Below are 20752 nucleotides of genomic sequence, written 5' to 3'. Positions count from 1 at the left end.
TTTCTTCCAACTTCTTTTGCTCTGCTACAGTTTGGATGGATTTGCATTTAAAGATGCAAAGAGACTAAAATGGTTAGAGTCAGGAGGTCAAAGGTCAGTGCTCCTGTGGGTCTTAGGGCGGCCTCAAACTGGAGAAGGATGAAGGCGTCTGACTTGAGCCAGTGTTTGACATGAACACATCAGCACTGCGATCAGTGAGCCTAACGACAGCCGTTAGCATCATTTCAGTGTTTCAGTCATTAAAAAACACTTCCTGTCACTGTGGTGGTTACAGTGACATCATGCAGTTTGTGTTTTGACCTCCAGAGGGCGACAAATCAGCACAGACAGAGAGCTCCATTCAAACTTTGCTGCCATCAGTAATAATTCTTCAAATATAATCATCAGTGTTTGAGCAGTTATGGTATCAGGGACAATCTAGACATGTGTGACAATACTGAACATGTCACATGACACACCTTAAACATGTGATCCACTCTCAGTCTGCACTTTCATTCATGACTTCAACAGGTTAAAATGAGCTTTGAAGAAACGCCACATTCGTTGTTTCCTTCCTGCTCAAAGTTTACTTTCACTTCCTGAACTTCGTGGAGTGGAGCTTGCTGTTGGTGTGTGAAGAAACTGTAAGTTTGCTTTGTTTCCTCCTTTAACAGTTTGTCTTTAGGAACTTTACTGTTTGTTCAGCTCATGTTTGATTTCTTCACACAACAAACTGTGAGTGTTTGTATTTGTGGTCTCTCCACTAAAGTCAGTTTGTAATGTGTTCCAACGAGGCTGAGTGTGTCCGCCATCTTCTGTTAGTGTGTGATCAGACTCCGCAAATGAGACTAAAAAACTGAATGTGGCCTGAGCCTGCCCGGAGAGCCGCTGAGCTCCGGGTGTTTATATTTACAGGGAGACAGAGAGCGGACTTTGTAAATGAATATTTTGTATAGATGTGTGTTAGATATAGAGTCAACATGACGGTGTTAAAAATACTGTGCCACAAACTGTTGACTCCGGTCCAACAGACTATTCACACTGAAAAAAAGATGAAGGACAGAACAGGATCTACACTGCTTAGATGGAACAAAAGTTACTGTATTAAATTTAAAATGGTCTCTTAATAAATCAGATCACATTTAAAAATGCTTACTGTGAGATTATTATATTATCTTATGCCATGTTATACCCCTAATTAAAGATTGTGAAACTATTACGTAGTTTTAGTTTGCATTATTCTCCTGAATTAGAAGAAGGTGACAACTATTACATTTATTAAACTGATTTGTATTACATTAGACTGCTGATTTATTGTGAATGAATGATATTGTTTTATGATGCATTATACTGCTGAGTTATAAGAAATACTGTTTTCAGAGAGTCATGACCTTATTTGTCTGATTAGAAAAGAACAGAACATACTGCACAGGAAGCCAAGGTCATAACTTGGCTCACTGTGAGAGAGAAAGAATGTGGATGTTTGGGTTTTTACGACTAGGTGGGGGCCAACAGAGTTGTAGTAAGAGTATCTGGCTAGATGACCTCAGCACTGTTTTGGGGTCGTACATGTTGAGGAGTTTGTTTAAATAAGTGGGTGCCATATTATTTAAAACTTTAAAAGTAAGTAAAAGAATCTTAACATCAATACAATACTTCACAGGGAGCCAATGTAAATTTGCTAAAACTGCAGTGATGTGTTCATACATTCTTATTTAATGAATCATTTCAATGTAAGCAGCTATGTCCTGGAAGTTTTCAGTCTTTTGAATATGTGGCGTTACAGCTGAAGGCCCCATCCAAAGTTGTGTTTCTTAATGTTTACAGGCCTCCCAAATACTGCACAGACTTTTTTAATGACCTCATTGAACTGCTGTCTGTGATCTGTGTTGATTTCGACTGTGTAATTATTGTCGGGGATTTTAACATCCATGTGGACAACCCTCAGGACAAAGGGACTAAAGACCTGAGTAACACTCTGGGCAACTTTGGGCTGACTCAGCACGTAACAGAGGCCACACATAATAGAGGACACACTCTTGACCTACTGATCTCCAAGGGCCTGAGCATTTCAAAGGTTACTGTATCTGATGTGGGCCTGTCTGATCATTACTGTGTTTTCTTTGAAAGTAAAATCTCAGCCCACACAAATATATCAACAGCAGTGATCACAAAACGGTGTATAACTGAACACAGTAGTGAGATCTTTAACCAGGTCTTCCCATTAACACCTGATCTGTCCAGAGGTTCAGTCAATGACCTCGTCAATAGCTTCAATGCTAAAATGTTAAATGTAATGGACACTATTGCTCCCATTAAGGTGAAGGTTATCTCTGGAAGGAAAAAGTCTCCATGGAGAAACTTCACACTGGTGAAAAATGAAAAAAGAGAGTGTAGGAAAGCTGAGCGCAGATGGAGAAAAACAGACCTCCAGGTTCATTATGACATCTATAAAGAGAAACTTCACAATTATAATTTACAACTGAGGAGTGCAAGGAGGTCCTACTTCTCCGACATCATCACCAAAAACAGTCATAACGCTCGGGTCTTATTTTCTACAGTTGACAGGCTAACAAACCCTCCTGTGTCAGTGGCAGCTGAACTTCATTCGACCAAGGCCTGCAATGACTTTGCCAAATTCTTCACAGAAAAAATCCAAAAGATTAGACAAGCAATTGGTACATCAACAGGAGATCCAGGACATGTACTGTGTCCACCAAAAAACTGTTTAAACACCATCAAACAGTTTCACCCTATTAACAGCAAAGACCTGGAGGACATCTTAGGTCAACTGAATTCCTCCTCTTGCTGTTTAGATGTCCTGCCAACAAGTTTTTTCAAAAAGGTCTCAAAGACTTTGGAGTCAGACCTGTTACAGATCGTAAACTTTTCTTTAATATCAGGTGTGTTTCCAGAACCACTAAAAACTGCTGTAATAAAACCTATACTGAAAAAGGACAATCTTGACAAGACACAAATGAACAACTACCGGCCGATCTCAAACCTCCCACTTTTAAGTAAGATCATTGAAAAAGCAGTTTCTCAACAGCTCAATTACTTCTTAACACAAAATAACTGCTATGATGCCTTCCAGTCAGGTCTTAAACAGAACCACAGCACTGAAACCGCTCTGACCAAAGTGTTTAATGACATATGTCTGAATACAGACAGTGGAAAAATGTCAGTCTTAGTTCTGCTGGATCTCAGTGCAGCATTTATACAGTTGACCACAACATATTACTCAAACGACTGGAGAACTGGGCAGGTCTTTCAGGAACTGTACTAAACTGGTTCAAAACATACTTAGAAAACAGGAAATACTTTGTATCAATAGGTAACTTCACATCTGAGCAGACAAGTATCACATGCGGAGTTCCCCAAGGTTCCATCTTGGGACCCCTTCTGTTTAACATATACATGCTCCCACTGGCACAGATTATAAAGAACAACAAAATAAACTATCATAGCTATGCAGATGACACACAAATATATATCACAATGTCACCAGGAGACCAAGGCCCTGTACAGGCTCTTGGTAAATGCATTGAGGAAATTAATGACTGGTTGTGCCACAATTTTCTCCAGCTAAACAAAAACAAAACTGAAGTAATAGTCTTTGGTGCCAAAGAAAAACGATTACAGGTCACCAGAGAACTTCAATCTATACACCTAAAAATCACAAACCAGGTGCGAAATTTGGGTGTAGTGATGGATGCAGACCTAAACTTAGAAAAACACATTAAGACAATAACAAAATCAGCTTACTATCACCTCAAGAATATTTCAAGGATAAAAGATCTGATGTCTCAACAGGACCTGGAAAAACTAGTCCATGCATTCATCTTTAGCAGGCTTGATTACTGTAACAGCATCTTTACAGGTCTACCTAAAAAATCAGTCAGACAACTACAGCTCATTCAGAACTCTGCTGCTCGAGTCCTCACTAAGACCAAAAAAGTGGACCACATCAGTCCAGCTCTGAGGTCTTTACACTGGCTGCCTGTCCGCCAGAGGATAGACTTTAAAGTTCTGATGCTGGTTTATAAAGCTCTGAATGGTTTAGGACCAAAATACATCAGTGACCTCCTGACCCAGTATGAAACTTCCAGATCTCTCAGGTCATCTGGATCCGGTTTTTTATCAGTTCCCAGAGTCAGAACCACGGAGAAGCTGCTTTCAGCTTTTATGCTCCATATCTCTGGAACAAACTCCCAGAAAGCCTCAGATCAGCTGAAACACTCAGTTTATTTAAATCCAGATTGAAGACCCACCTATTCTCAGCTGCCTTTGAATAAATCAGCAAATCCACACTTTTAAGCTTAAATTTCAAAACTTACATTTTAACTACTGACTTTATCTACTGTTCTGATTTTATCTACTATTCTGATTTTATCTACTGTTTTGATTTTTGATTTTAAATACTGTTTTGTTTGTTTGTTTGTTTGTTTGTCTTAATCAATTTTAAATCATGCTTTTTATTTGTTTTTGTTTTTAATGTCTCTGTAAAGCACTTTGAATCACCTTGTTGTTGAATTGTGCTATATAAATAAACTTGCCTTGCCTTGCCTTGCCTTCTAACACCTGTTAAAAGATGTGCAGCTGCATTTTGGACTAACTGCAAGCGATGCAGAGATGAGTTTTGAAGACCCAAATAGAGAGAACTGCAGTAGTGCAGTCCAGAAGTGATTAAGACATGAATAAGTGTTTCTAGGTCTCCTGGAGGAAGATAAGTCTTAGCTTTGGCAATTTCACATATCTGATAAAAACTAGTTTTCACAACTGTGGACACTTGGTTCTCTAATTTAAAGGAGCTATCTAAAAACACTCCGAGATTCCTTACAGCAGGGGTCTCAAACTCAAATGAGCCACGGGCCACTTCTGGCACCGTCATCTCATTGGAGGGCCACTTTAGTGTCCAAGTAGTAGAAAAAAACAAAAACACCCACTAATATTTCCTAAAATGTAGTGTTTTTTTTTAATTTAATTCCAAATATTGTGTAACAAGACAAAACTGCAAACATGAACGCAATATTTTTCAGTTTCATTTGTCATATGCAAGTTTGCACAGGGTCAACATTGCAATGACGAGCAGCAGACAGTCACTCAACAATATAGTACAGTATAGTACAGCAGTTTCATTGAACTACCAAATAAACAGCTCTTTCTGGCCAGACACTTGGCAGCACTTTTGCTAAAATTTTGTTTGTATTTAATAAAATAAAAATGCATAAGCGTACACATTAGCCTTCGACTGCAAGTGAAAATTGTTTCCTTTCCAAATAAATCTCTCACTGAACTAACACAGCCAATCCCGCAACATGTTTGCACTCACTTCTTACCTCGGTCAGGTCCGCGGCTCCGAATCATGGTAAGGAGACCTCTGGCTAGTACTTTGGGTTCCATGTTGGGCTTGTAGCTGAAAACTAGCTTTACTTTGTTGTCTGGGTCAACTTTGCTAGCGAGAGACAGAGAGAGGCGTTGAAAGACTGCTCCAACCGAACTTATTGTTTCTCCCTCCCTCACGCTCACAAACACACAGCGGGAAGGGCGGTTCCATATGTTCTCCCTGCAGCAAGGACTACACCGCCCATGAGTCTTAAAGAGCCGTGCTTGTAACACTCTGCCATCGTATTAAATCATTTTTTGACTAATGTTTGCTGTGTCCCCACATGGCTTGTGGCAAACTGCAAACTGGACTTCTTATGCTTTTCTTTTAACAATGGCTTTCTTCTTGCCACTCTTCCATAAAGGCCAACTTTGTGCAGTGCATGGCTAATAGTCTAATGTCAGTACAAATACGGCTGCTCTGTGACGGCCTCAGAGGTTGTCTAAGAGAATATTGGGAGCAACAATAACATGAAGTCCAAAGAGCACACCAGACAGGTCAGTGATAAAGTTATTGAGAAATTTAAAGCAGGCTTATGGTGGGCTTATGTAGCAGATTTCAAATGGAAGAGTGCGTTGTGACGACAAACACAGACTGGCTGGAAACTGGATTTATTTCTAAAAGACAAAGTGCAGCAGCAAAATCAGTGTCACACAGCAACAGCAGGCCTCTCCTCATCCCAGTGTGGAGTCCATGCAGCTCTGGTCACAAAATATATAAAAGAAAATACAATCTATCCAAACAATGGTGTGGTTTCTCTCAACAGCCACTTTAAAATGAAATGTAATAGTTTGGTAAAACAGAGACAAATATGAAGCAAGCTGTAGTCAAAAATAAGCGACTAATAATAACTTGTAATATTTAAATCCCCACTAAGATGGATCATTTACACAATACATATTCAAACAACTGTGACTTTTCCCAATATGGCTGAAAATATTGGGCTGCACACTGAAAACATTATTCAGTGTGCAGCCTCAGATCATGAATAGGGCTGCCACAAATGATTATTTTGATAGTCGACTAGTCACCGATTATTTTTGCAATTAGTCGACTAATCAGATCATGCATCTATGGACGTAACACGTACAGCTTATTGCACCAGCATGCATCTGCTCTTATATAACTATCATTAGCTTACAGCTTTAAGTGTTTAAGGTATGTGCTAACTAAAAATAAAGACAAGATGATAGTTTATTAAATTTTAATGAAGTTTGCAGATTGTTTCGGTGGAGTTTAATAAACTCGGCCGTCTGCTCCTTGCTATCTAAAATATAACGGGACACTGGAGTATATTCTCGAGCCTCTCACACTTCTGAAAATCAGTTGTCTGCTTGACGTTTATTCAGCTGTGTAAAAACTATAACTTTAATCTCAGCCAAGCCGATTTACTCAGGAACAAATCAAACACTGAAAAAGTGTTTGGACAGTCTTTGTCGTGTCACTATAACGTAATCGGCCTACAAATGCGGGCACAGGAGGATGCGGTTCCTGAATTCTTCTTCATCTTCGGGGTTTATCGGCAGCTGGCATTGTACATGCAGTGCTGTGTTGGGATTCAAAGATTCTTTTTAGTGCCATGATTATAATCTGCCTTATGATGACTGCATTAATAAGATGTTTTACAGTATTATCTTTACAGGAATATTTCTTATCAGGGTTCATATTGCATTTATTATGTTTGTCATCACATTAACCTTTCTATTCACAGGTTGACTTATGATCATTTTATACACAATGCATAACTGTGCTTGTTTAGAGTTGATGTTCCGTCCAAAAGGGTTTTAAGCTTCATTGGTGAGAGTGTCCAGGTGATACATGTTGAGGGAGGATGAGAACATAGCAGGTTGATTACATGCATGCTTACAATACATAAATCTAGCAACAGGCCTGAGCGCAGGCCCAAGTGTCTTTGACCTTTTTGTAACTGGCTGCCCTTTTAGCTACTTGGTAACAGATGACTGGAGGCTATAACCAGCCCTCAGACACTCTGAAGGCTTAAGACTATGATTGTGCATGGAAGGTGTTGCAGAAACGGGAAGTTATATGTCTGGTCCATGTCTGTTTATAACTGTTAAAGATGTGCAAGATATAGACTGTACGTGATGAACTCTTGACTTGTGTTGACGCCATGGGGGTGGGGGGGGGAGAGATACCCCAGTGCTTTAAAATGTTCTTCACATGTATTTTTGTCAGAGGACATATCCTGATCGATCTCGCTTCAGCTGCCATCTTCTGTTTCAGTCCGTTATTACACTCTTAAATCCTACTACTTATTCCTGCATCTTTTGGGATCTTACAAAGCTTCAAACGATGCATCGACTATTAAATTAGTCGTCGACGATTTTAATAGTCGACGTAATCGTGACTTGTCGACTAATCGTGGCAGCCCTAATCATGAACTCATTATACACATGAAACAAAACTATACATTTAAACATACCTAAAAGACAAAGTGCAGCAGCAAAATCAGTGTCACACAGCTATCTCAGCTACACTTACACCGTGCGATTTTTGGCCCATTTTGAGCCGATTTGTGGTTCGTGCGACCGTTTTGCTGATCGGCCCGATTTTGGCCTTCATCGTGCGTCGTGCATCGTGTAGTATATGTGAGGTACCGAGAAGTGATTAACACGTCATGACCAGCTCCTGATTATCATTCGCTTGGTCGTTAGGGTGTCACCGCAGCCGCTCACACTGCGCACGCGCAAATATAGACGTCGGTGAAAAAGACGGCGCAGCATGGCTGTGCAGCGTGTGATCTGGACACAAGCGATGGAGGCACAACTTGTAGAACTTTGGAAAGCTCATCCGAGCTTTTTCGATGTGACCTCACAAAATTATCACGACCACAACAACCGTGAAAACAGTTGGATCTACACTGCTGCTCAATCACACCTGCCTGATCATTGTTTTTCATTAGCAATTTAGCAAAGTTGATGGTGGTGGTGTGCGTGTCTGTGTGAGTGAAAGACAGAGAGGGAGAGCGAGCAACAGAATTTCTGTTATAACCTTCATTTTATGGAGGCACAGTGTGAGCACTCAGGTCGCATCAGAGCATCGGGCCGTATAGTGTGAGACACTGCATCGTGACCTATGAACTTCTAACCCCTGCGAGAATCGTGCAGTTTGAGCAGAAGCTGAATAACGCGACTCAAAAATCGCACAGTGTCTGCCTTTAGGCTACAAAAAGATTTCCCAAGCCTTGAACATACCATGGAGCATTACACACAGGTGCACTCTATTTAGCCATCAGCACTCATCAGGCAATGTCTATGGGCAACTGACTGCACTCAGACCGAATCAGTTATCTATTTGTAAAAAATGTTTGGAATCATGTATGATTTTCGTTCCACTTCTCACGTGTACACCACTTTGTATTGGTCTTTCACGTGGAATTCTAGTAAAATTGATTCATGTTTGTGGCTGTAATGTGACAAAATGTGGAAAAGTTCAAGGGGGCTGAATACTTTTGCAAGCCACTATACCAATGCACCAACGGCTGAGGGCATCAGCCACCTGCAGGAATGTGGTGGGGGGAGACAGGCCTCCATACCTGGGGGGGCCTGAGATGTTCCTAAAGAGGCGGGGGTGGAGACTCAACCTGACACATAGACATAGACATAGACAAACTGGCACACACAGACACAAGCATTCATTCCAACACTCAGCACTCATCCAACGTGGAGACAAACAGGAAAAAACACTATACACCCATTCACACTCCCCAGACATACTTTATACTCCCAGGTCCAGGTACCAAGCCTTGACATCTTCAAGGGAAAAAGGTTTTAACCATTAAGAAATTTTGCAAAATTTTGGATATGGATCCTAATTTCGGTAATCAGATAAATAAGGTTACAAGAATATATTTTTAATCACTTAAAGAAGTTGAAAAGAAATTTCATATCTCAAACTGACCTGGAGAAATTAGATCAGCAAATCATATTTTTGTAACACTCTCCAAATAATCAATAGGACAACTTCAGCTTATTCATTCCTTTCAGGTATGCAGAAATTATATATTAATTATATTAATATTTCAGTACTGATGACACTTCATTGGTTCATTACAGAATTACTATCTATTACTTCACAAAGCTCTCAAAGTTTTTTAGTCTTTGTAAAGTTAGTTTTGTTCTTAAGGCATGAAGTTGTTGTAGAGCTACACAGGTTTTTATGTTTTATCTTCTATGTTAAGCACATTGATTTTACAACTTATGAAATGTGCTATCTAAATAAAATTGACATTGACATACATATTTCTATACATATTTCTATGATCATCCACCACAGCTGTCCAAATGCAATGTCCTCAATAAATATGTCACCTTGTAGTTAGCATGTAAATATGAACCAGAGCCAAATTCCTTGTCTATCTTCACAAACATTCAATTCAATTCAGTTTTATTTAATCTGCACCAAATTAAAAAAAAAAACAAAAACAGCTGCTTCATGGCACTTTAACAAACTTGCCTATATACAAATGGACTTGGAATATAGTGTTCTAATTGAAGAACATATTTCATGTTCTTATGCTGCTTTATTGCAGTCCAAAAGTGAAAGCACACCCTCATCTCAGTACCTGCTTTTCTTGGTACCGTCCCTACACACTGCTCCCTGGGTGCTGCATTGGTGGCTGCCCACTGCTTCAGTGGTTGAATGGGTTAAATGCAGAACGCATAAACACACATTACATTCTTTCAGCTTAACGAGTGAACTGTCAGCTCGTTCAAACACACGTTAAAGTCCGTTTGGCTCGACACCACCGAACAGAGGCAGCAATATAACATAGCTAACATTAACAGTGCAGTGAATCCTGCTTGTGCCGTGATATTCAGGACTGCAAACCGAGCAGCATCACTGACTTTTAGTTTGTTGTGTTTGTGGATATATGACTGACTTTAATTATCAATAAAATCATCACATTCTCTGTAAGATTAAGGTCGACTATTGAGCGGTGTATACTTGAAAGTAAAGGCTTTAAAACCAAGTTAACGCTGAAAGTACAAACATCGCTAATGTCACATAACTTTGCCGACATGTGGCCAACAGTCATGTTTTAATGTTCTTCATTATTAAACATTCGCACATAAATAAGTGACATAATATTCAGTACTTACTTTTGAAAGTTTATTCTTTGGCCACCCCGCTTCAGGCATCTGCTGTTTTTTTCCCAAAAAATTATCCACATCCACCGCCGCGCTAAGAATTGTGGGATATATGGGACCACGAAGTGTGCACCGGACCACGCATCAAATTTGGGGAGATCGACGGTTGGGACAGCCGTCACCACGACGCTGTGACGTAGTAGGTCTCAAAATGCGTACCCGGGAGTGTGCGGTTGTTGGATTGGGACACAGTCAGTGTCTATTTTTCTGTACTTCCTGTTTTACTTTGATGGTCTCCTGTCAGTGTGCGTTGTGTTCTGTTTTGCTTCGTACCCATCCCATCTGTCTGAGAAGTTACCAGCAGAGGTGGGTCGAGTATTCAAAAATTGTACTCAAGTAAGAGTAGCATTACTTTAAAATATTATTACTTAAGTAAAAGTGAACAGTAGTTGTCAAAGAAGTTACTCAAGTAAGAGTAAAAAAGTACTTGGCGAAAAGGCTACTAAAGTAGTGAGTAACTGTTTGAAATGTCTGATTTATTTTTTAGATAAATGCTATCAGACAAACAAAAATAAATAAATATACAAATTCTACTATTTTCAAAAGGAATATATATGTAAAAACATCAACAAAATAAGGCACAACAATTCTAATTTCCAGATTTCAGTTTTTCACAACATAAAGCCTTTTTTACCAATATCTACAGTAAATAATATAAATATATAAACAGTGCAAACAATTTCCAGTTAAAAGATATGCTGTAAACTTTATATTCATGTTTGCTGCAAATGGCACAGCAGCCTCAGAGAAAACATTAGAGCGAGGCATCTTCAACATATGTTCATACAAGGCAGCTCAGTTTACCATAAGTTGTATGGGTGTGCAACTATTTCTGCATATTTAGCAAAAATGTGCCATTTCTTCACTCAGTGAGGTGATGGTTAAGCTTCAGCAGCAGTTTGGTCTCAAGGTTCTTTCTGTGAAGCTGTAACTGCTCAGCAGTGAACAGGAGTCCTGCATGACTAAGAAGTCCTACACAAGCTCCAGATGAAGGAAGAGCTGTATTGACTTTGATCGACAGCTTCTTGATCTGAGGAAAGCCATGCAATAGATCCACACCTCCAGTGAATGGACATGAAAGGTACCTCTCCAGTTCCTCTGCTTCTGGCTTTCCTGACCCCATGGATCCATCATCTTCGTTAGGCTGCTGTTTGTCCTGGCCTCATCCAGCTCTGAGTCTAGGTGATGTCTGATGAAGTGGAGACCTGTGGAAAGATGTAAGGTTATCAAAAGAATTAGGTCTGGTCATTATAGTGCTGTATACACTACCAAGCTGCAGATGTTTGTTTGGAGGAAGCCTCCAAAAGCTGCCCATACACTGTGCAATTTTTGGCCCACTTCGAGCCGATTTTTCAGTCCCACAACCGTTTTGGGGATCGGCCCGAGTTTTGCCTTAATCGCGTGTGCATCGTGTAGTATACATGGGGTAACGAAAAGCAGTTAACACCTCACGGCCAGCTCCCAATCATCAATCGTATGGTCAGATGATAATCAAACCTGTTTGAAATCCTGTCGCCTCTCACACTGCGCAGCACAAACACAGAAATGAAAGAGAAATGTGGAGCAGCACGGCAGTGCAGCGTGTGATCTGGACGTAAGCGTAGAGCTGCCACCCAGGCAAAAGAAAAATAGAGCTGTGTCACATTATAACGTGAAAAGTATATTTTTCTAATATTCTTCTATTTATATTGTACGAACGTGATAATTATGTATATTGTAATAACGTGATATTATATAGTTCAAAGGTGAAAGGTATATTGTACAAATATGAAAGCATATTGTTAGAACAATAAACCTTTCATGTTATAACGTGACATAGCTCTATTTTTCTTTTGCCCCGGTGGCAGCTCTACGCTTCCGTATCCGAGGCTTTTCAATGTGGCCTCACAAAATCATCACGACTACAACAACCATGAAGAGTTGGATGGACATTGCTGCTCAATCACAGCCGCCTGGTCAATGTTTTTCATTAGTAATTTAGCAAAGTTCATGGTGGTGGTGTGTGTGCCTGTGTGAGTGAAAGACAGAGAGGGAGAGCGAGGGACAGATTTTGTATAAGCTTCATGTTATGGACGCACAGTTTGAGCACTCAGGTCGCATCAGAGCATCAGGCCGTATAGTGAGAGACCTGCATCGTGACCTATGAACTTCTAACCCCTGCGATTTAATTGTACAGTTTGAGCAGGAGCGGAATAACGTGACTGAAAAAAAATCGCACAGTGTTTGCCCAGCTTAATGCAGACTGTTTAAACAAGCTGCTGTTTCACATAATAAACCCTGTCAGCCGCAGTATTGCCTTCTGTTTAACAGTTAAAGCAGTAGAGACGAGCTGTTTGCATGTTCGTGGAACTCTAGCGTCATTAACCAGGCTAGCTATTAGCTTATAGCTCACGCTAGCTAACCAGCGAGCAGTTAAAAAGACAGCTGAAGCTGCACAAAACACCCACAAACTTATCTCACTACAACGTATCGTCGGAAATATGACTCGCAGCTCGAGCTCGACACAGCTGCTGTATAATATAAGACTGACATCCAGCTAACTACAGCTAAAAAGATATTTAGAGAAAACTTACCGTTTCCTCAGGTTACACGAGTTGAGTTGTTTCACGCTGAAAAGTTGGTTTGTTTTGGCTCTCACTGAAGACACCAACACTGCAGACATAGCTGTTCTTTTGTGCTGCTTTTTAACGAAACACTTTTTGTATGTCAGGCCAAAGGTGTTCATCCTCTTTAGCTCTAGCGTAGACTCTGCCATCATATCGGGCCGCTCTGCCCGCCACAGTTTCAAACTTGTCATGTGACTGTATGACCACATCTCATTGGTAAAAAAGTTACCGGAAACTCCACTGGTGGCATGTTATCTAATGTGTTAAACTTAATTTTTTTTTACAAAAGTAACGAGTCGGATTATGCAAATGTAGCGAAGTAAAAGTGCCGTTTCTTCTTCATAAATGTACTCAAGTAAAAGTAAAAAGTATCGTGCAAAAAAGGTACTTAAAAAGTACATCTTTTTCAAAAACTTAAGTAAATGTAACAGAGTAAATGTAACTCGTTACTACCCACCTCTGGTTACCAGCCGTGTTTCCGAGGTGTTTCCTTTTTGCTCTGTTTCCCTCTATTTAGTGTCTGCGTCTTCCTCTGTTTAAGATAAGATAAGATAAGATAAGATAGAACTTTATTAATCCCTCGGGTGGGTTCCTCTGGGAAATTCGGTTTCCAAAAAAGCACAACACCGACAGAAGTTACAGAGCGTGAGGAGAATATTATATATACATATATGTATACATATAAATACAGAGACAAATATAGATAAAGAATAAAGAATACGAAGGGGATAAATAGAATACATAAGAATAAAAAATAAAAATACAAGTGAAGAAAAAAATAAAAAATAAAAATACAGGTGAATTGTTTGGTATTGCATTCCCCCTCATTCTCTGCTGTGTGTTCTGCCTGTTAAGTTTATTTGTATTCCAGTTTGTTTTCTTCTTCTGGAGTCCAGCAATAAAGCTGAGTTGTAAGTTAAGATAGAACTTTATTAATCCCTCGGGTGGGTTCCTCTGGGAAGTTCTGTAAGTGAGTCTACATTTTGGGTCCAATATTCTGCTTGCCACACACAGTGAATGACAGTAAGCTCTTTGCAGAATAAACACAGTAGAAAATTTGGTTCTATATTGATAAACCTGAATTAAATTAAATTATTTTTCTAGGAAGGCTGCTTAGATTTATTTTCTGTCATATTTTTTTTCCAGGTATCATCACATGTTTGATCCTCACAGCTCATTATGGCCACACAGTGAGTACTATTAAAACAATTAAACTAATCATGAGGTATATACTCTAAACAAAATTGACAAAATCTTTCTTTTTTCTTGTGGCTATTTAATGACATCACATATGGGCTTAGCACCAGAAAAGTAGACTAAAAAAGACTGTCAAACAAGCAAAAAGCCAATGATTCAAATATTTGTTTTGAACACATAAGTAGCAAGTGGTATGACATAAACAAAAAAAACCAACAGAATAAGTGAAAGCCTATTCACAAAGAAAAAAACTAAATCTTGACCATTTCCAGTTCAAAAAGGACGAAGCAAATACCAGTTCCACCCATGTCCAGCTCAATCCCACCAAACAATATTCAAACCCTTTGGACAGCTACTCCTGTCCCCAGAATCTATCACTGTGATTACTCCAGACTGACTCACTGCTGTAGTTTTATAACCTTTAGTAGCTGTGAATGTCTCCAGCTGTTTTCTTATTTCCATTGCTGTCATTGTGCAACATACAAATGATAGTTATGTATAGCAATAATAATGCATTCAAATCCTTGGCACAATTAGCGTCAGAAAATTCTTGATTTTGTTAATTGGTGTCACAGCCTTTTAAGTTCCAAAACAGAAAAACAAGACAAGAAAAGGCTGTGGGTGGCAACAGCTTGATTGTTTGGTTGATCTTTAGTTTATATTTTACCAGGAAATAAACACCATATATTTTTAAAGAAACAAGTTGTAACAAATCTTGTACAATCTCAAACAACTTAAACATAAATGAAAGTTAACTTAATATGATTACATAAGTTCAAAAAGTGGTCAAAAAATTATTTTAAAACCTGCTGCTGTCCCATCTGACATTTCACCAAAAAAAGAACATTTCCACCACAGCTGTCCAGCGTGCTCTTAATCCTTTAACTAATGGGAGGGTCCAAAAGTTACCAGAGTAATCCCTTTTTTAAAAGTAAAATTACAAGATTTACATAACAAAACTAGTTAAGTATATTCTTAATGTTTTAATGAAAAAACAAAATTGAATACAAATAATGATTCCTACAAATTCAATATGAATGGCATACTGGTAACATACACGTCATTGAGTGTTCATACGTTGGCATAATGAGACAGCATAATACTAGAACAGCAGCATGAGCAGAGACTTTAAGTGACGTTATGAGGGAAAAAGCCATTCTCCAAGTTTGAGAATAAACATTCAACTCTGTACAGTCATCAGAAACATTCTTAAAGAAGAGGAAAACACTTACTGCAGTTACACGAATTATATCATTGTGTATTTACATAATCTCTGTTTTTTCTAAAGGAAATATGAGAGCATCATCTCCAACAGTGATCAGAAATCTGATGGACCTCCTGCTGTCTATCAGCTGAGAGCAAAGAAACAGAAATTTGGATCTCTAACAAGAGTCACTGTTGGAGAAAAACATCCAAACAAGCCAAACAGAACCATCTTACTTGTGGGAGAAACAGGAGCCGGAAAATCTACACTGATCAACGCTCTGCTCAACTACACCATGGGAGTGAAGTGGGAGGATAGAGTCTGGTTTAAGGTTGTGGAGGAGGTGGAGAAAAGTAAGTCAGAAAGTCAGACATCAGATGTGATCGTGTACGAGATCTTTGGTTTTGAAGATAAAACTCTGCCCTACTCTCTGACCATTATCGATACTCCTGGATATGGAGACACCAGAGGGATTGAACATGAAGACATCATCAGTCAAAGATTATTGGACTTGTTTCAATCAGATGATGGAGTTCATGAAGTTCATGCAGTGGGTTTGGTCATGAAGGCGAGTGATAATCAACTGAGTGACCAAATGATGCACATCTTTGATTCACTGATGTCTCTGTTCGGAAAAAACCTGGAGAAAAACATTGTAGCTCTGGTCACACACTCAGATGGAAGCAGACCTAAAAACCTTCTTCAAGCTCTTGAAGCTTCACAAATTAAATGTGCCAAAAATGAGAAGAATCAGCCAGTTTACTTTCTGTTTAATAACTGCCAGCTTGAAGATGAGGAAGAAGAATTTCTGAAACCAAATTTTGAAAAATCAGTGAAAGGAATGAGAGAGTTCACAGCCTTCCTGAAGGAAACTACACTTTTGAAGCCAGAGGCAACTCCTGAAGTGTTAAAGGAAAGTATCAGACTGACAGCCTGCATCCAAAACCTGCATGAAAGAATCAAATTCACTGAAGTGAAACAAAAAGACATGAAACAAAGTCAGGAAGCTCTGGAGAAACATGACAACATGATGACTGAAGAGGTCACTCCATTTGTTGTTGAAGTTTTTAAACATAAAGAACCTATCAGAGCAGAGACATGTGGACTGGGTTTGAAAGCAGCTGTCAGCTGTACAGTCTGTGAGGAGAACTGTCACTATCCTGGATGCAAGGTGCCCTTAAATCACTGTGAGGTCTTTCAAGACGGTCTCTGCACGTCATGTACCAACAAGTGTCCTGGATCAGTGCATGTGAAAGGAAAGTGGAGATATGTGACCAGGATAAGGAAAGGTCAGAAGAACGAACCACAAATAAAAGAGAAGGATGCTCATTCACTTCGAAAGGAAATGATCCAACTGACGGCAGAGAAGGAAAAGTGGCTTAATGAGTCCTACCAACATGTTGTCAGACTGGAGCAGATCGCTCTGAAAGCTGATTCAGCATCCACTATTGTCCACTTGGACTTCCTGATTGAGAAGATGAAGCAGAAAGGAGACACAGAGAAGGTCCAGAAACTGGAGGAGATGAGAAGGAGAGAAGATGAAGGAACCGAAGAAACACAGCAGTATGTTAAACTCACAGCACTTACAGAAAAGTGATTGTCATTTATAATTAATATTAAAATCTATAATTCATTTAAATTTTTATTATAGTAATTATAATGAATTACTATTTTCTTTTCAAAGGTATGTGATAGTTATCAGAGAAAGGTGTACAGATTAATGTCATTGCTGAAACAAATCAGTGAAAGTTTGTCCTGGGTTTTTTACACTGTCAGCATTCAAACGGTTTCTCCTCTGAGCGTGACAACACTAATGAAGACTATGATGGGCACGTCAACCACTTCGAGCTTGGAACCATGGCTTCAGACTCAGCAGTGATCATTCTTACCCTTATCACTATATAGAGTGATATAGTCATGGAGATGGTGATATAGTCATGGAGATATAGTCATGGAGTCTGAACCTCCATGACTGGAGGTTCAGTCATGGACTAATTATTTCAGTCAAGGGAAAGTAAATTTTAAATATTTTTATGGAGTCTAACTGACACAGTAATGCCAATTTCTGAATCAAAATTAAAATGAACAGAAATCATTTGGTGATGTTAACTTTTCTATTAACTGCTGCTAAGTGCTTTTAGAAAGTGCCACTACTATACTGTGACACTTAATCTGTCCAGAAAATCACCCCAATATTGTAATACTGACAATAAAAACTACAAATGAAACTTAAACTGTATGAATCCAGGCCAGCAACAGCTACCCACCTGATGTCATGCAAACCCAATTAAACGTTGAGGGAAAAAATGTGAATTACAAATAAATACATAACAAACCGAAACTGTTATCTGATCATGTAATCAGTAGATGTACAGTCCGCCTCTACAGTCACTTTTGTCTCAGAAGCATATAAAGTAGCAGTGTGATGACAAATGCTTTGGGACAGGAGACAGAAAAAAAAGAAGAATCTAATTGGGGAAAAAGGAAAAAAATGGTTTAATTTTATGTGATTTTTGATTCTGAGCAGAAAAGGGTTTGAGTGTTAAACTACAGGAACAAGTTCATAATGTGTACTGAAGACATTTTGTGATTGTCTTTGCAGGATCAGTTTGATCTCATCACCACATGAAGACATTATCTCACACAGTTTTCTCATCAGTTCAGGACCTCCTGCTGTCTATCTGCTGAGGCCAAAGAAAGTAAAGTTTGGAACTCTGACAAGAATCACTGTTGGAGAAAGAAATAAATACAAGACAAACAGAACCATCTTACTTGTGGGAGAAACAGGAGGGGGAAAATCTACTCTGCTCAACGCTCTGCTCAACTACACCATGGGAGTGAAGTGGGAGGATAGAGTCTGGTTTAAGGTCGTGGAGGAGGTGGAGAAAAGTAAGTCAGAAAGTCAGACATCAGATGTGATCGTGTACGAGATCTTTGGTTTTGAAGATAAAACTCTGCCCTACTCACTGACCATTATCGATACTCCTGGATATGGAGACACCAGAGGAATCAAACATGATGACATCATCAGTAAAAGATTATTGGACTTGTTTCAATCAGATGATGGAGTCCATGAAATTGATGCAGTGGGTTTGGTCATGAAGGCGAGTGATAATCGACTGAGTGACCGACTGATGTACATCTTTGATTCAGTGATGTCTTTGTTTGGAAAAAACCTGGAGAAAAACATTGTAGCTCTGATCACACACTCAGATGGAAGCAGACCTGAAAACCCTCTTCAAGCTCTTGAAGCTTCACAAATTAAATGTGCCAAAAATAAGAAGAATCAGCCAGTTTACTTCCTGTTTGATAACTCACCGTATGAAGACCGAACAGAAGAAAATACGTCTTCAAAACATTTATGGGAAATCACACAGGAAAACATGGATCAATTGACAGACTTCTTGGGAAAATCTAATCCTCAAAAACTGATGAAAACAGGTGAAGTGCTAAATGAACGAATCAGACTGAAAGCCTCCATCAAAAACCTGGAAGGCAGAATCAAGCTGGCTGAACTGAAACAGACAGAAATCAGACAGATGCAAGAAGCTCTGAAGAAACATGAAGAAAAACAGAGAGAAGAAAAGAAAAAGCTTGAAGAAGCTAAAAAAATGTATGAAACTATAAAGAGCCGAGGAGAACAGAAACGTGAAGAAGCTCTAAAAATACAACAAACTATAAAGGAACTTGAAGAAGTGAAGAAGAGGAATGAGAGGTTCACTGTAGAAGTTGATGAAGTCTACAAAGAGAAAGAACTCATTGATGGTGGGATGTGGGGTTTTGTTTTTTATGAAGCAGCTGTCTGCTGTACAGCCTGTGAGGAGAACTGTCACTATCCTGGATGCACAATGGCGAGGAAACCTGCACACTGTGAGGTCATGAAAAGCGGTCGCTGCACTGTTTGTACCAACAAGTGTCCTGCATCAGATCATGTGAAAGAAAAGTGTAGATATGTGACCAAGACAAGGAGAGTAACAAAGACTGATGAACAAATGAAAAAGAAGTATGAAAAGAATGTGTCAGAACATGAGATGAAAGACAGAGAGTTAAAAACTTGTACAGGGGAAGTGGATGAAACAATGAAAACAGAGGCTGATTTATCACTGAAGAAACAAGAAATACAGCAGAAATATGAAAAATATCAAAAAGACAAAGAGAAGGAGTGTACCCTGTTAGAAAATCTTGAAAAGGAAATAAACCAGCTGACAGCACAGAAGTCCCAGTTCCTGGATGAATCCTACCAGCATGTTGTCAGACTGGAGCAGATCGCTCTGAAAGCTGATTCAGCATCCACTGTTGTCCACTTGGACTTCCTGATTGAGAAGATGAAGCAGAAAGGAGACACAGAGAAGGTCCAGAAACTGGAGGAGATGAGAAGCAGGGTGGATGAAAAAACCAAAAAAGTAGCACATTGGTACAAGTTTACTCAAACAGCATCACCGATCAAATAAATTGGGAGATCCTTCCCTAGGTATAAGTGAAACATGTAAAGAAGCATCAGGCAGCTGTGTAGATGGCTTTTCCCCCTTGATACTGCTGTATGTGACATATTCAGATGTACACCACGTGGTTTTTTGTTTTTGCTTACAGATGGCATGTTACTTTTTAGTGGTGCAACGGATCACAGTTGATCCGAAATCCGAACCGATCCCACTCAACGGTTCGGTACGCACGTTATCCGAAGATTTGAAAAAGAAAAAAAAGTATGCGTATGGTGCGCATGGTCAGTCTGTCAAGCGGTAGTTATGGTCAGCGCTAGTGGTCCAAGTAGCGGAGCAGAGTTTGCGGCATTTAAGCAGCCCTTTGCTGCCCAGTCCGACCGGGCTAAAGCTATTACTAAAGCTAACGGGGTGTTTAGCTGCAGACGGGAGGCCGTCGTCTGTTGTGCAAAACAAGGAGTTTAAACTATGATGAACGTGCTTGAGCCACGCTATGATATCTCGTTTCGCGTCCACTTCAGTGACAAGATCGTTCCAAGCATGTATGAGCAGGAGAAGTTTAAAGTTATGGCTGAACTGTCCCAGGCATCTTCTGTTGCTCTAACTACAAATGGGTGGAGCTCCAGGGCAACGGAAAGCCACGTGACCGTGACCGCTCGTCATATCACAGCGGAGTGGTAGATACAAAGCCCTGCACCGCCCTATAGACAGTGTTGGGGAGTAACGGAATAAATGTACAGCGTTTTACGTATTTAGAATACAAAATATGA

General features: G+C 39.5%; 1 protein-coding gene across 1 annotated transcript; it reads left to right on the top strand.

Moving 5' to 3' along the window:
• The first annotated feature begins 582 nt into the window (after positions 1-582).
• LOC116326796 lies at positions 583-20435 on the top strand. The gene is made up of 4 exons (XM_031748208.2): positions 583-623; positions 14289-14332; positions 15628-17106; positions 18146-20435. Exons 2-4 carry the CDS (start codon positions 14322-14324, stop codon positions 19992-19994), a joined length of 3339 nt encoding a protein of 1112 aa, XP_031604068.2. The 5' UTR covers positions 583-623; positions 14289-14321; the 3' UTR covers positions 19995-20435.
• Positions 20436-20752: the final 317 nt, after the last annotated feature.

Source organism: Oreochromis aureus, linkage group 3, assembly GCF_013358895.1.
Source record: "Oreochromis aureus strain Israel breed Guangdong linkage group 3, ZZ_aureus, whole genome shotgun sequence".
Classification (NCBI taxonomy): domain Eukaryota; kingdom Metazoa; phylum Chordata; class Actinopteri; order Cichliformes; family Cichlidae; genus Oreochromis; species Oreochromis aureus.
Note: the sequence above shows the minus strand (reverse complement) of the source record. Positions and strands in the feature narration are given on the sequence as shown.

Bases quoted from the DNA above. Each gene is read 5' to 3' on its own strand.
- LOC116326796 (XM_031748208.2), top strand. The intron at 17,107-18,145 runs GTATGTTAAACT...TTGTCTTTGCAG, and splicing joins GGAACCGAAGAAACACAGCA to GATCAGTTTGATCTCATCAC.